The sequence below is a fragment of the Coregonus lavaretus genome (assembly GCF_964263955.1).
Source record: "Coregonus lavaretus genome assembly, chromosome: 5".
Lineage (NCBI taxonomy): Eukaryota > Metazoa > Chordata > Actinopteri > Salmoniformes > Salmonidae > Coregonus > Coregonus lavaretus.
The window spans coordinates 4,343,746-4,359,213 of record NC_139992.1 but is presented as its reverse complement, the minus strand read 5'-3'; the positions used below and the strand labels follow the sequence as shown (position 1 = coordinate 4,359,213).

Genomic DNA, 15,468 nt, shown 5'->3' with positions numbered 1-15,468 from the left:
GACACTTTACAAGTCTAAATAACGTTAAGACAGTTAAAGGTTTTAAGTACATTTTCTGAATTCTCGTTAATTGGAAAAATATGAGTCACACACTTGTAATTACATCACCACATTTTAATATTTGTTAGACAGCTTGACCTTCACCTTACCCTGAGACTTGTTCAGATAGGCTAGGCTACTGATGAACAAAATAATGAAAAAGTCAGCTCTTTTCCTTATCCTTCATTTGAACCAAGAATGAACCCACTTGCTATGTTCTCTGATGATAAAAAAAAAAAAGTATTATACAACTGTTAATAGGTAATAGTTCTGATTTCAAGTACCTATGTCATTAAAGCCAAATTGTGTGCCAAATCGTCATCGACAACATGTATCATTTATGGTTTTAAGAAACACGAAAAATCGGTATTTCTTCTGAAATCTAATTTGTGGGCTATTTATTATAAATAAACAAATACAACCTCAATACGATATAGCCTGTCAGTTGTAGGCCTATAAATCGAACCCGAAAAAATAGACAAAGTTTTCCTTTACATTGGTAAAAAATTTACAATAAAAGGCCAATGCCTAATGTGGGGGAGTTTATAAAACAATTCTGATTCATGCATGTTGTCATTGCCTAATGTTGCCTCGTGTAAATGTGTCTGTATATTGGATAACAAACAAAATAATCTACATCCCTTCCAATGTCAACACATCACTTCCTGCATAACATCACAATGTAGGCCTATACAAACACCCTGATATGGGTCAATTGAAGATATTACAAGGACTTTTGATTGGATAATATTCTGTACTAGGGGGCGTGATAGAGCATGGCTATATAAAAAAATAAATATTGTCGGGGTATTAAGATTAAAAAGGCCTGATGTGTATTTAACTTACTTAATATATTGTTATAACAAGGCCTATGTCTCCAAAACGTCATTTAACGAAATACTAATAGCTGTAAAGGCCATTGAGTCTGTGACAACAACAGGTTGATATTTTTCCCTCCCAAGTCTAAACTCGCCAGCCAACAGCTCATAGACTTCAGATCCCCACAAGCCTATTCGCCATTGTCATTCAAATAAGTGTGCGTATTGCAGGCAAATAAAAATGCTACAGGTTTTAATAAACCATCACGCAATATTAGCCTAGGATATACGAAGCAAAATCGAATATACCTAGGCATATAGGCTACAATATTAGGCTATCAGCCATTTTCCAAAACGCATTGTTTCGCTAACGACTGATTTGAACGACTATTGGTCATCTCCGCAGTAAACAACTAGGTATTGACACATTCAAACACATTCTGTTTTCCGTACATCCTGGCCCATGCGAAATACACATCCACTACCGTGGTTAAAGTTCTGTCTTCCGACGCAGGCAAACAACTCTACAGGCGACAGACATGTATACCTGATGACATCAGCATGCGCACGCACTAGTTTTAGTAACCTATCAAATGATAAAACAGCTTACCGCAAAGTCCACCGCGATGCATCGAATAGGAAAACGTATCCATGTTCAGACAAAACCAGACGTTCATATTTCCTTCCACCGAGTCAATGCTCTATTCCAAGCCATCTGCACGACCTTACTAATACACAAGGAGAAATATATTTCGGCTTGTCAACTCACAGGCCATAAAACAAAGTTTAATGACATCACGTGTTCCCCGATAGCCATTCATGACACAGCACTGGTGCCATAAATAACCGTCAAAGTTGCACTTATTCAATAACGACGATTACTCTGATGCCATAAAAAATATGCACAAAAAAAAAAAGAAAAAAGATATGGAATGCCATGTGTTTCTTTTCATACGTATATGTATTTTTAGGTCAATATAAGACATTACAAAAGTCTAACAAACTAATATGTTACAGCCCTACGTCCACCGATACCTTTTTACTCTTGGCTTGTTTCCCCATAAACGCCTCTCTAACGTAGTCTACACAGATCTGTGGGTGTTTCCCTCAACGTTTCATTTCTGTAAAGTTTAATAAAAGATGCCCTGTTGGCTTGGGGTGAATCAGAAGCACACATGATAACTTCCCAATGGGCACACACTGGTTGAATCAACGTTGTTTCCACGTAATTTCAATGAAATTACTTGAACCAACGTGGAATAGACTACTCAGATTCAGCTCCCATGTTAAATTGTCTCTCTCTAGGCACTTATATCGCCAAAATATAATGCTAGAGAGATTTATCAAGGACGGCAAGTAGCTTAGTGGTTAAGAGCGTAGTGCCAGTATCCGAAAGGTAGCTGGTTCTAATCCCCGAGCCGACTAGGTGAAAAATCTGTCTATGTGCCCTTAAGCAAGGCACTTAACCCTAATTGCTCCTGTAAATCGCTCTGGATAAGAGCGTCTGCCAAATGACTAAAATGTAATGTATCAACAATGCTTCAATAAAACGTTATAACCATCGAATGCATTGATGTAGGCCAGTGTCATAACTCCTCCCACTGGGCACAGATGTCAGTTCAACGTCTATTTTTGGTTGAGTTGTCAACTAAAGTGAAATCAACCAAAAATGTCACCCTGTCATTCGATTTAGGTATAAAGTTGGGTGAAAAAAATACGAAATTCCCTATGTTGATGAATTTTTGCAAATCCAATCAGTTTTCCATGTTGATTCTACGTCATCACATTTGAACGTTTTAGTTGAAATGATGTGTAAACTACGTTTTGTCCAGTGGGTTACCTCTCTTTATAAACTATACCCTCTAAAAAAAAAATGAGAGTTTGGTTATACTCCACCTACATCTTGATATTTCGATTCAGAAACCACTTATTTTCAATGTCTAAAGCATAATACGCATCAGTTGGTCATGTTCCAATCATATATTCCAGTTCAGTGACATGAAAGGTAAACGATGCGGGAAAAGAACCAAGGGATCACTGACTGTTGTGCAACAGCGCCTCTTGCTGGAACATCCTAATAATTTCCCTTTTTCAACATTTTCAGTTTTTTTTCCCCAATCCCTAAAGCGCATAGCGAACTTGTTGCAGCTGGATTTTAGCGACCATTTGCATGTCATAATATATTGTACATGTATAAATGGTTGTCCTTGTATGCAGTTTAATCTGGAAAGAATCCATAGATGGTCTAGGTTTATTAATAATTAATTCCTTATACAACAGATAGGCTACATGGATTAAAATGCTCCCATTATTTTCAATAATTGTATACTATAGGCTAAACTACCCGGACACTTAAAAATACAATTCGTATGACAGATTTCTTATAGGTTAACTGCTACAAATGCAAAATTAAAAACACTGCAATAGAAAAACACACACCAAACATAACAATAAAGTGAACCGTTTTTTTTGTCTGTTTATTTCTATATAAATTATCTATACGTTTATATACAGTGTAATATTTCATATGGTAAGAGCGAACGAAGGATGAAAGAACTACTCTATATCCATATGTTGGGACGTGAGGTGATTTCCAATCCAGAGCATAGTCTAGAAGTTAATCGAGTAATTTAAATGCTCAGGGTTTTTTCATTCTCATCCGCAGGCCCCACTTTTATAGGCTTCCCTCGTTTCAGGCTTTCTCTCCTTTGCCGCATTGCAGTAAGGCTGTAAATACTTTCACAGCTGCCTGTCAGGCAACAGTGAAATACTGTCTTTGTTCGGTTGCCCTCATCTCAGGCAGCTGAAAAAAAACTATGAAAACTGTTTCTATGATGGGAAAGCACAACCTCTGCATTTCAGAAAGGTTCACATTATGTTGCATTTTCCCACACTCCTTTGTTTAGTAAAAAAAAAAAAAGGTTTTCGTATGACAAAAATTATTCATTTTCTGAACATCTATATCTTAAAAGACCACATGGAAATTGTTATCTTGTTTAGTTCACCTATATAAGACACCATGTTGGCATATTATGCTACTAGTATTATCCTATGTAAAGATAAATAACTTTTATTGAATGCAACGATATATTCACACGTTCACAACGTCCCTAATAGAAAGTGGCATTAAAACCAAGACAACATCAGTGACTTCATTTAAAAAAAATCCGTCATGCAGATATTTGTTACCTCGCACAACAGTGATGACATTGAATTCATGCCCCCAAAAGAGGACTAATGAATAGACTTCACTTAGGAAATCTAACATCCTCAAATCATCTGACAGCCAGCTCCACAAAACTCAGCTAGGCTGCTTGTTACTTCAGAGACATTATACAATCATTTATATATATCAAACAATGATAATAATGATGATCACAAACATAGACATACATAACAGACAGAGAGACAGACTCAGACACACTGCCAGACATACTGTTCATACCCACAAACATCGAAAGAACCCAACCCTGCACTTCAAAGTGAGTACAAATACGTTACACTGAAGTCAAGATAAATATGTGTCCTTAAACATGAATCATTTGGGTCGAACTACAATGAACACGTAACATCATTCTCACAGCAAATTACAATTCAGTGTAATGGTAAAATACCATTCGCAGTTTGATGCGTTCAGATTTACATGTAATGTGAATGTAATCGTTAAGAGGTGTCGCCCCATAGTGCATACATACCAGCAGTTTTGCTAATGTTAAACATGTATGTTTTGGCTATAGGCTTTACATGTCATCTCGACTGAAGTTATAATTAGGCTACTGCCCTGGTACAACGAGACAGGATCCAGTAGATCCAGTCAATAAACAAACATTGTAACATGATGTATAATTATATAAAATGCTTACCTAATGCAGGTGGGTAATCCATGTCTTTTCTTGTGGAGAATCTGTGTAAATAATACATGACGTTACAGTTACACTATACAGATGATGAACAGCACAGGCTCTTCTTTCGATGTGGAGTTCGGAATGCACACAGGGAGAACGCTAGCCCTGATACGTCAATTAAATAAGAATAAAGTTATCGAGGACTTGGTATGTTCACACTTTCTTTCGTGCAATAATAAAAGGCTAATGTTGAGAGAGTGTAAGCTGAGCGTTTTGGTTTGGGACGCTTTGGGAGCACAATGCAGACAAAACATCGGTTGGGAAATCAGGAAATGTGCCATGAAGACGTTTGCCTCTTGCACATGACCAGTGGCATCCAATGACAGGCGAAAGAGGCACATAAAAAGTATTGTTACCAAGTTGTAAATTCACCTCTCTCTAGAAGGATTACGACTGCAGCAATTCCCCCTGTTTTGGCGCATAATGGCGGGGGCTATTCCCCATTTCTTCTCAGAAAGCGTTGTCTGAAAATCTCACTTGGAAAGAGAAAGAACAATGCATCTATAATTCAAATTTCACATCTTAGATTTTAACCGTAGACAAACCAACTTTGCTAGTTTTTGAATCAGAAGATATGCGCATACTAGAGAATATATTGTTCCTATTATAATAATGTTGCTATTGTCATGTTATTCCAAACGTGTTGAGTAAATGTCGAGCCTGAACATTCCACACAGCTAATAATGAAGGAAATGGGGTGTTATAGACATGATGAAACGGGAACGACTGGACCTAGAGCAGGTCAAGAGGTCAAAATAGGTATTTCTTTGCAAAAACAAGAAGATCAAAAATAATCATGAAAACATTTATTGCAAAAATATAGCGGCACTATGCAATATTTTAACCCGAAATCAGAGACAATCCATAATAATAAACATGTCGGTTTTGGGGGAAATACACGTCTTGCGTCGATCAAAATGTTACATAACAAACATGTAATAACTACATAGATATCTGAAACGAAACATTTTTCAAAGTTGCGAAGGAAAGATAAGAAAATTGTTAGGTCTATACCCCATCGAAAAGGTCAATATTGAATGATTAACATTAGAATATTCAAATTCGATCAGACCTAAACACCGTTTTGAAAATGCAACAAATAGCTACACATAATCAGCCCCCAAATAGAGAAATAGTTATGTTTTGAAAATAAACTATTACCTGCTGTAATATTTGAATTGTTTGTATTATTATTTATCCATGTTTTGTTGTTGTATTGTTTGTATAGCGTTGAATTGTAAATGTGTGTGACTGTCCTTGTCTATCAGTGTATCAGTGTTGTGGTCCTCTGTAGCTCAATTGGTAGAGCATGGCGCTTGTAACGCCAGGGTAGTGGGTTCGATCCCCGGGACCACCCATACGTAAAAAATTTATGCACACATGACTGTAAGTCGCTTTGGATAAAAGTGTCTGCTAAATGGCATATTTATTAATTACATTTTTTTGTACTTGTCATGTTTTTTTTGTTTTTTTGCAGACCCCCGGAAGAATAGCTGCTGCCTCTGCAAAAGCTACTGCGGATCCTAATACACAAACAAATAAGAAAATGGCAATGTTGTGAGTTGGTCTATGTGCTCCGTACGCTGTTCTAGTCCATACCGTTTGGCCAGACCATCATAGCCTACTGTATAGGGAAAAACATAGAAACAGAAAATGCAACATAAACGTATTATTAAAGCAAAACAAACACAGCTCTGTAGTCCAGGGAATCCAGGACTAAGATTTATCAAGACTATTATGCATCATGTCATAAGATCTAAAATATATATATATATATATATATACAGTCCCAGTCAAAAGTTTGGACACACCTATTCTACATTGTAGAATAATAGTGAAGACATCAAAACTATGAAATAACACATATGGAATCATGTAGTAGCCAAAAAAAGTGTTAAACTAATCAAAATATATTTGAGATTTGAGATGCTTCAAAGTAGCCTCCCTTTGCCTTGATGACAGCTTTGCACACTCTTGGCATTCTCTCAACCAGCTTCATGAGGTAGTCACCTGGAATGCATTTCAATTAACAGGTGTGCCTTCTTAAAAGTTAATTTGTGGAATTTCTTTCCATCTTAATGCGTTTGAGCCAATCAGTTATGTTGTGACAAGGTAGGGGTGGTATACAGAAGATAGCCCTATTTGGTAAAAGACCAAGGATATTATGGCAAGAACAGCTCAAATAAGCAAAGAGAAACGACAGTCCATCATTACTTTAAGACATGAAGGTCAGTCAATCTGGAAAATGTCAAGAACTTTGAAAGTTTCTTCAAGTGCAGTTGCAAAAACCATCAAGGGCTATGATGAAACTGGCTCTCATGAGGACCGCCACAGGAAAGGAAGACCCAGAGTTACCTCTTCTGCAGAGGATAAGTTCATTAGAGTTACCAGCCTCAGATTGCAGCCCAAATAAATGCTTCACAGAGTTCAAGTAACAGACACATCTCAACATCAACTGTTCAGAGGAGACTGCATGAATCAGGCCTTCATGGTCGAAATGCTGCAAAGAAACCACTACTAAAGGACACCAATAAGAAGACGAGACTTGCTTGGGCCAAGAAACATGAGCAACGGACATTAGACCAGTGGAAATCTGTCCTTTTGTCTGATGAGTCCAAATTTGAGATTTTTGGTTCTCCGCATGTGTGGTTCCCACCGTGAAGCATGGAGGAGGAGGTGTGATGGTGTGGGTGTGCTTTGCTGGTGACACTATCGGTGATGTATTTAGAATTCAAGGCACATTTAACCAGCATGGCTATCACAGCATTCTGCAGCGATACGTCATCCCATCTGGTTTGGGCTTAGTGGGACTATCATTTGTTTTTCAACAGGACAATGACCCAACACACCTCCAGGCTGTGTAAAGGCTATTTGACCAAGGAGAGTGATGGAGTGCTGCATCAGATGACCTGGCTTCCACAATCACCCAACCTCAACCCAATTGAGATCATTTGGGATGAGTTGGACCGCAGAGTGAAGGAAAAGCAGCCAACAAGTGCTCAGCATATGTGGGAACTCCTTCAAGACTGTTGGAAAAGCATTCCTCGTGAATCTGGTTGAGAGAATGCGAAGAGTGTGCAAAGCTGTCATCAAGGCAATGGGTGGCTATTTGAAGAATCTAAAATCTAAAATTTATTTTGATTTGTTTAACACTTTTTTGGTTACTACATGATTCCATATGTGTTATTTCATAGTTTTGATGTCTTCACTATTATTCTACAATGTAGGAAATAGTCAAAACAAAGAAAAACCCTTGAATGAGTAGGTGTGTCCAAACGTTTGACCAGTACTGTATATCATTTATGTAGTTTGGCATATTAATCAATGCTAAATATTTCCTTGGGGAAACTAGGCTACGAAGAAATATGAAATTACATTACATGGGTCTATTAGTCACATTGTAGCAGTCTCTCGTTCATGATAGTACCACGTGCTTTGGGTCTGTAAAGACAGAGGACAGTGTCCACAAATAGGAGTTAGAACAGGGGCGGTGTGTTCATTAGGGCGATATGGGCGACGCACTGCCAAACGGGAAAAGGAAGGGATTTTTTTTCTAATCAATTATATCACGGCAACAGTAGTTATCAGTGTTCTAATCTAGACGTCTGATCTGCCACTAAATGTCCAATCAGGCTAAAGTCGTGCTTCAAATGGCCCCGCCCGTTTTGGGGCGATTTCAGTCAGGTTGAAAATCGCCCCAGAAGTCTCTCATAGACTCTCATGTAAAATCTTTTTTTTTTCAAATATCAGAGCTTTCAATACAATCTCTATGGGTTCCGGGAGGGCTTGCACTTACGCGCTTTCGTCATACGTAACATAAACATGAACATAACTAAGAAAAGAGCGGGTAGCAGCGTCAATCAATTCACGTACTACTGTCAAGATGGCTAGCGTTCAGTGCAACTCGATTGTCTCTTTGAAGTTCCTTTTTGTCGGCGAACAAATCAAGATAAATTGGCAACGAAACAATTAGGACCTCCCAGACCAAATTTAATAATTCAACAGGTTTCTACTAAAGGGGGAAAGTCCTACACCCGAGGATTTTCCAAAAATTGGTACGAACGAAAAACCTGGCTAGCAGGCTGCGATGTAGCTAATGCAGTCTTCTGCTACCCCTGCTTACTCTTTCACCCTGAAGGCGGCACGGCAGACAGCACCGCTTGGACAGCGACTGGTGTAACGGAAATGCACCATCTTTCAGAAAGATTAAGAAACATGAGCTGTCAAAGACCCACATGGATAGCTGTTTGAGATTGTCTGCTTTGGGGAGAGTGAACATTGCCACTCAATTGGATGAGGGATACAGGCTAGCTGTCCGCCGCCACAACGATGAGGTTAGCAAGAACCGCCACATCCTCAGCCGGCTAATCCAGTGTGTGAAGTTTTGTGGAGTGTTTGAGTTAGCTTTGCGAGGCAAAGATGAAACTGAGGGCTCCACCAACCCTGGTATTTTTCTTGGACTTGTCAACTTTGTGGCACAATTAGATGAGGTGTTTGATGACCATCTTAAAAATGCTAAAGTTTTCAAGGGCACATCAAAGACCATTCAAAACGAGCTACTGGAGTGTATGCTAGCGGTCATGAGGGAACATATTGTGGAGGAGGTGAAGTCGGCGAACTTCGTAGCTATCCAAGCTGACGAGACCACGGACGTTTCTACACAGACACAGCTGGTGCTTGTGCTGAGGTACATAGATAGCAAGAAGATTTAATTTTTTTCCTGGGGCTTTTTCACAAAATCATGCCCCACGTCGACATTCTGTACCAGAAGCTACAGAAGAAGGACATCGATGCTGTCTTCATCAAACGTGCCCTCGACAGCTTCACAAGCAGTGTGCAGGCCATAAGGTAAGATTAAACAATATCATTCGATCTTTCTCAAAGCAGAGCTTTATTTGAAAATGTATGCATGAAAGGAGACATCATCATATTTACAAATCTATACAATTGGCCAGAATATGGTTGTTCATTTTTACAAAGCCATACAGATAGCTGTGTTTACCTTTTCTAGAAATTATTTTCAAATTCTGTTTTCAGGCAAAATGTCTATCACTGTTCATTTTCACAAATCTATACAAGAGGGCAGAATATGGAAGTCTATAAAAATGTCTTATTACCAATAACTTGCATCAATGTTTTCAGTAGCCTCTATCAAAAGCTCCTGCTTGCTTGTTGTGAATTATGCTCAGGTGCACATATTTCCAATTCAACCATGAGGACTTTTTGAAGCAAGTAATGTGTATATCAGTATTGACTTATATGCTGCCCCTGTCTTCATGTTGTTGCTGGACATATCTTTTTTAAAATGTGTGTAGGTCACCTAAATCATCAGAAAAATTGCCCCCCCTGAGAATTTTTTCAGGAGCCGCCACTGAGTTAGAATATTTGTTTTGGTGTGCGTGTGTGTGTGTGTGTGTGTGTGTGTGTGTGTGTGTGTGTGTGTGTGTGTGTGTTTCAGCCTGATTCGGCTGGACATGTATGCGTAGATGGGGATTGTATTCTGTTGCATTCTATTGTGGTGTTTCAGTGTGATGGGTACCATTGGTAAACTCATTTTATTTTCCTGATACTGTGCTTGGATCCTGTGGCGTTGACACATCGAACATTCTCTCCCTGGTCATATGGCGTGGACCTTCTCTCCCTGGTCATATGGCGTGGACCTTCTCTCCCTGGTCATATGGCGTGGACCTTCTCTCCCTGGTCATATGGCGTGGACCTTCTCTCCCTGGTCATATGGCGTGGACCTTCTCTCCCTGGTCATATGGCGTGGATCTTCTCTCCCTGGTCATATGGGGTGGACCTTCTCTCCCTGGTCATATGGGGTTGACCTTCTCTCCCTGGTCATATGGCGTGGACCTTCTCTCCCTGGTCATATGGCGTGGACCTTCTCTCCCTGGTCATATGGGGTGGACCTTCTCTCCCTGGTCATATGGGGTGGACCTTCTCTCCCTGGTCATATGGGGTTGACCTTCTCTCCCTGGTCATATGGGGTTGACCTTCTCTCCCTGGTCATATGGGGTTGAAGGGACATTCTCTCTCCTCTAGCTTCATGGCCTACCGACGGTTTCTTCTCCTCACTAGGGGTTAGAGGATAGGCCTGCGTTATGCAATGTTCAATTCCAGTAGTGGCTATTATCATCCTGCTGAAAGAATGGTGCAATTGTACAGCAGAAACTAATAGGTAGATTTTGAAAACTGTAGGCCTACGAATTGGGCCTGTAAGTGATTCGAAACCAACCAACCTTGAGGTCTCATCCAGAGGAGAGTCTGTGGAAGAGCCGGGGAATTCATTTAGGAGCTCTGGTAGTTCGCCAGTATTACCACCGGACGATTTATTGTCAGGGTATTGTAGCAGCTCGGTCTCTTGCGGTGTCGTAAAGGCCTGCTGTCTCTGTAAGTTATCGTATCTGTAAATTTTAGAACAGTCCCTATGACACGTAATTCTACAAGGATTCGGTTGATAACTTGCGGGCTGCGTTATAGCATGATTATACAATTTTTGGACTTGAGCAGAGTTCTGCTATACACGCAGCAGACAGCATTGTGGAAAGGCTGAATTGTTAGCTACACGAAATGCGTTTTCTGTTTGTAGAACTAATGACAGTACAAGGGCTCGAAATAATAACTAATAATGACAGGGGTAGTTTTGCCATCCAGCAGTCTAATGGTTGGCCTAGTTTTCGGTAAACAGTCGACTGCTGAACATTGATCAAGCACACCTAGACACATTTGCCATTTATTTTGATCACAAAGCTCTTTTGTATTCACTAACATTTCAAAGACATTTCTGTTAGGCTTAGCTGAAACAATATATACATAATAATAATAATAATAATAACAATAATAATAAAAATAAAAATAATAATAATGATAATAATAATAACCATCACAATAATTATATTGGTGATAATAATAATAATAATAATAATAATAATAATAATAATAATAATAATAATAATATTTATTATAGTAATAATAATAATAAATATGACACCCATTGCTTTAATGTAAAAGCATATTTGTCCCCTGTTTTCTGTTATCAACAGGTATAAGCTAATTACTCTGTTAGTCATTATATTTACGAGTTAAAACAGAAATCTACAGGTCAACAACAGACTGAATGAGAATTTTAGCAGAATCTGAAATAGCTACAATAGTCCTCAGTGTGTTATTCGGCCTTATAGGTAAACATGTTCCATCTACCGATAAAGCGATCCAACAAAGCCCCTCGTCAGTGTTTACAAAATATATTTTTCATGAATTCATTGAACCTCGTCGCAGAAACATGTTTAGGGCCCTACACCGTCAACCCATCGACCTCTATTGAGATGCAGTCTTCTGTAGAACAACGTCGCCCTCTAGCGGTCTAGATTTCCAACAAACTGATCTCCTACTGGCCTATACAATAAATTGTTTCTGTTCATCAGTCGATAATACTATCTAGTATGATACTTTATCAATGCTTGGAGAATATTACATTACTATTTGTTTCAATCATTACAATTTATTTTCACTAAACTAACCAAAAATGACCATACATTATACATTCAAATCCAACCGTATTCTCTGATGATTAAACACCCCTATTGATAAACACTGTTAGCTTTTCTCACATAAAACACAGGGCTTTTTTTTTTTTTTACACAGAAAATAAATTACATGACATATTTCAAAGTATTTCAGAAACAGGGTTTAAATCCACCCTTGCAGTGCCAATAGATCCACTGCTGTAAACGGCCTTTTACACAGCAGTCAAAGTGAAGTTTTTGCCCCCTCTATAGGAAATGCAGTTGGTGAATAAACACGACTTTCTATACATTAGGGGGGCTGATTTCCTCTCAGTCACGAAGACAAACAATTCATCGACCAGACACCCTGCAGAAAAAGTGTCTGCATTTTTGTTTTTCAGCAAAAGACTCAAACACCCAAGTAAAAGGGTTTGAAAGGAGAGAGGTGCCCTGGCTCGTAAAGTTATTTAGACCAAACGTCTAGCAATCTATATGGCTTTATGGGACTACGGTTCTTCCTGCTTTAAAGCAATTATACACACAGGTTGGACAATACATTGGAAATCAGTGCAACACCTCTCCCAATCATAAATACTTTATTACCTCTTTAAACAATGCGTCATTCTCCCACTATTGAAGTGAAATCCAACCTGAAAGCCAAATTACTATTATGAAAACTATTCTAAAATGTGAGCTCACCATACCAAGTGGTACCTTGAGTTGTTTAATTCTGCTGACCTTAAAAAATACAACGAAATATCCAATCATTGAATCTCTCATACAGATTAACCAAATATATTTATTTAAGTGAAATAAACTTTATCATTAGTCCTACTTTTCCTAGTAACCAAATGGTTCTAATTAAGTTTTGCAATAAGGCGTAATTAGTCTTACCTCTCAATTCTACAAATTACTGCATTAGTGCAAGCGGGATACGCTTTTTATGTTGTTGAATTGGTGTTCAGAGCGTCAGAAATAACGATTTACATCAAATTGAAATAAAATGTAATAAAAATAAAACAACTTCTTCTATATAGGGCCTACTACTACAAAAAAAAAACATCAGAGCAGATGTAAGAAAAATTTGCCCTTAAATACAGCCCGAATTGGATTCTGAAAATGCAGGAATATGCTAAGATTAAGACTACGCCCAATCATTTCTCCTGTATAATCTCCTCCATAGTCCCCTGCAGCTCAGTTGGTAGAGCATGGTGCTTGCAACGCCAGGGTTGTGGGTTCGTTTCCCACGGGGGGGCAGAATTAAAAATGTATGTATTCACTAACTGTAAGTCGCTCTGGATAAGAGCGTCTGCTAAATGACTAAAATGTCTCTTTTCAAAACTAACCTCAGAAAAAACACCATGAAACTATTTTAAATACTGAAAAACATATGATCATTTAGTTTTAAGTTCTAGTCCTAGCCTGACAAACATAATCAGTCAGCCTCTACCTTTTTAGTAAGTTAAATAATTTCCAATTTGCGTGATGATTCTTTCACTGAATTAAGCCTACAATATTCACTGAAAATATTAGCATAAATGTAACCTCTGAAAACATTACGTTGTTCAAATACACGACGAAGAAAAGGATATGCAAGCATATTCCCATGGGTTCATATTGGGCATAAATACTCTAGTTCTGGTTAATCAATAAAGTAATTCGCTTGAGACTCAATATTAACTTTGATTCAAACTAAAAAAAGAAAGAACGTTTTATTCCAAGTAATCACAACAATACGGTACATCAAAAGACGAGGGACTACATCCACTCTAGCATCAGCTATAAGTGATCCTTACTGCCTCTCTCTCTGTTCATCTTTTTCATTTTCATTCTTCTGTTCTGGAACCAGATTTTGACCTGCCTTTCAGTTAAATTCAGAATTCGAGCCACTTCGTATCGTCGATCTCGTGTCAAATACATGTTGTAAAGAAATTCTTTTTCTAGTTCTAGTGTCTGATACTTTGTATATGGACATCGCTTCTTCCTTGTTGAACGTGCATGAATCCAGTTTGCTGCAGGGTTGTCTGGAGAACAGAGGACAAAGTTGAAACTCACATGAGAAATAGCAGGAAAACGAAATAAACAATGAACATGGCAAATACAAGCGTCAGAATTTTTAACTGTATATTTGTAAAAAAAAAAAAAGTAAATAATTATAATTATAATAATACTGAATTTGTTGACGCAATTATTATCACACGCTTGCGTTATGTTCTCACTTTACAGCCGTAGGCAGTTTTTTTCGTCCGGTGGTATGAGCTAGACATTTTTATAGGTTAGTAAAACCTCCAGTTTTACACACCCAGCTCGTACAGCTCTTAAGGTTGTAAATCAGGGGGCAATTTCGTTTACTTACTTGGATCAAGTTGTTTTTTCTCTTCTTTAGGCTCGCTGTGATTTGAAGTATCACTGCCAACACTCTCTTTGGCCACTTTTTCCGGGCATTCGGACAATCCACATGCATAACCAGGGCAAGAGACAACCCCCGGATTCTCTGTCTCAAAAGTGGCACTCTCAGTCCTTTTCAGTGGTAAACTTTCGGGCTTGGTTCCATAATGCCGGCTGTTATAGTGAAAGCCGGAGAAAGAAACGGGGTCTATCCAGGACCGAACATATCTGCTGTCTGCTGTGGAGAGGTGGGACTGGACGTAAGGGTGGTAAATCCCTGACACTGCGGCGGCGGACTGCGGGTGAACCGAGGACCAAGACCCTGGGAAAACGGCTGATTTAGGTGCAAAACTGCAGGAGGAAAAATCAGCATTGTCCCCAACGCCTGATGGCATTGAGGTCGTACTCTGCGGAGACTGGCCAAAGCGTGGCCTGTACACATCCTCTCCTTCATGCCCCATTATAGAGTCCACATAATAGTTACTCAGAGTGCTACTGGTCGACATTTTTTGATCCCTTCGTAGTCATATAAAAGGTTACACTGTTACGGAAACCTTTCCTCTGAACAATCATAGTATTTTTGCTGGCTTCATCTTCAGGGATTGGTTACATGAATCACGTGATCATATTTACCAAACGCAGTGAGTAAATCAGTCCGCTGTAACGGTATAGGCCTATGTTTAATTTGCCTTTTTATTTAAAGAATGCCAAAGAAACCGAATGGTTAAGGAGAAAGAATGTCAAACTTGAAGTCATTCTGTGTTAGCGGGGTTTTTAAATGTGCATAAGGCTTAGGGTGGTGCAGGACTA

At 38.8% G+C, this 15,468-nt stretch overlaps 1 protein-coding gene across 1 annotated transcript; it reads right to left on the bottom strand.

The window, feature by feature from the left end:
- Positions 1-14,049: 14,049 nt before the first annotated feature.
- On the bottom strand, positions 14,050-15,195 carry LOC311129824 (homeobox protein Hox-D9a-like; the record flags this gene model as incomplete). The annotated part of the gene is made up of 2 exons (XM_084162279.1): positions 14,627-15,195; positions 14,050-14,294 (listed from the first exon to the last, which is right to left on the bottom strand). The coding sequence occupies exons 1-2, from the start codon at positions 15,162-15,164 to the stop codon at positions 14,050-14,052; spliced, it is 783 nt and encodes a 260-aa protein (XP_084018405.1). The 5' UTR covers positions 15,165-15,195.
- Positions 15,196-15,468: the final 273 nt, after the last annotated feature.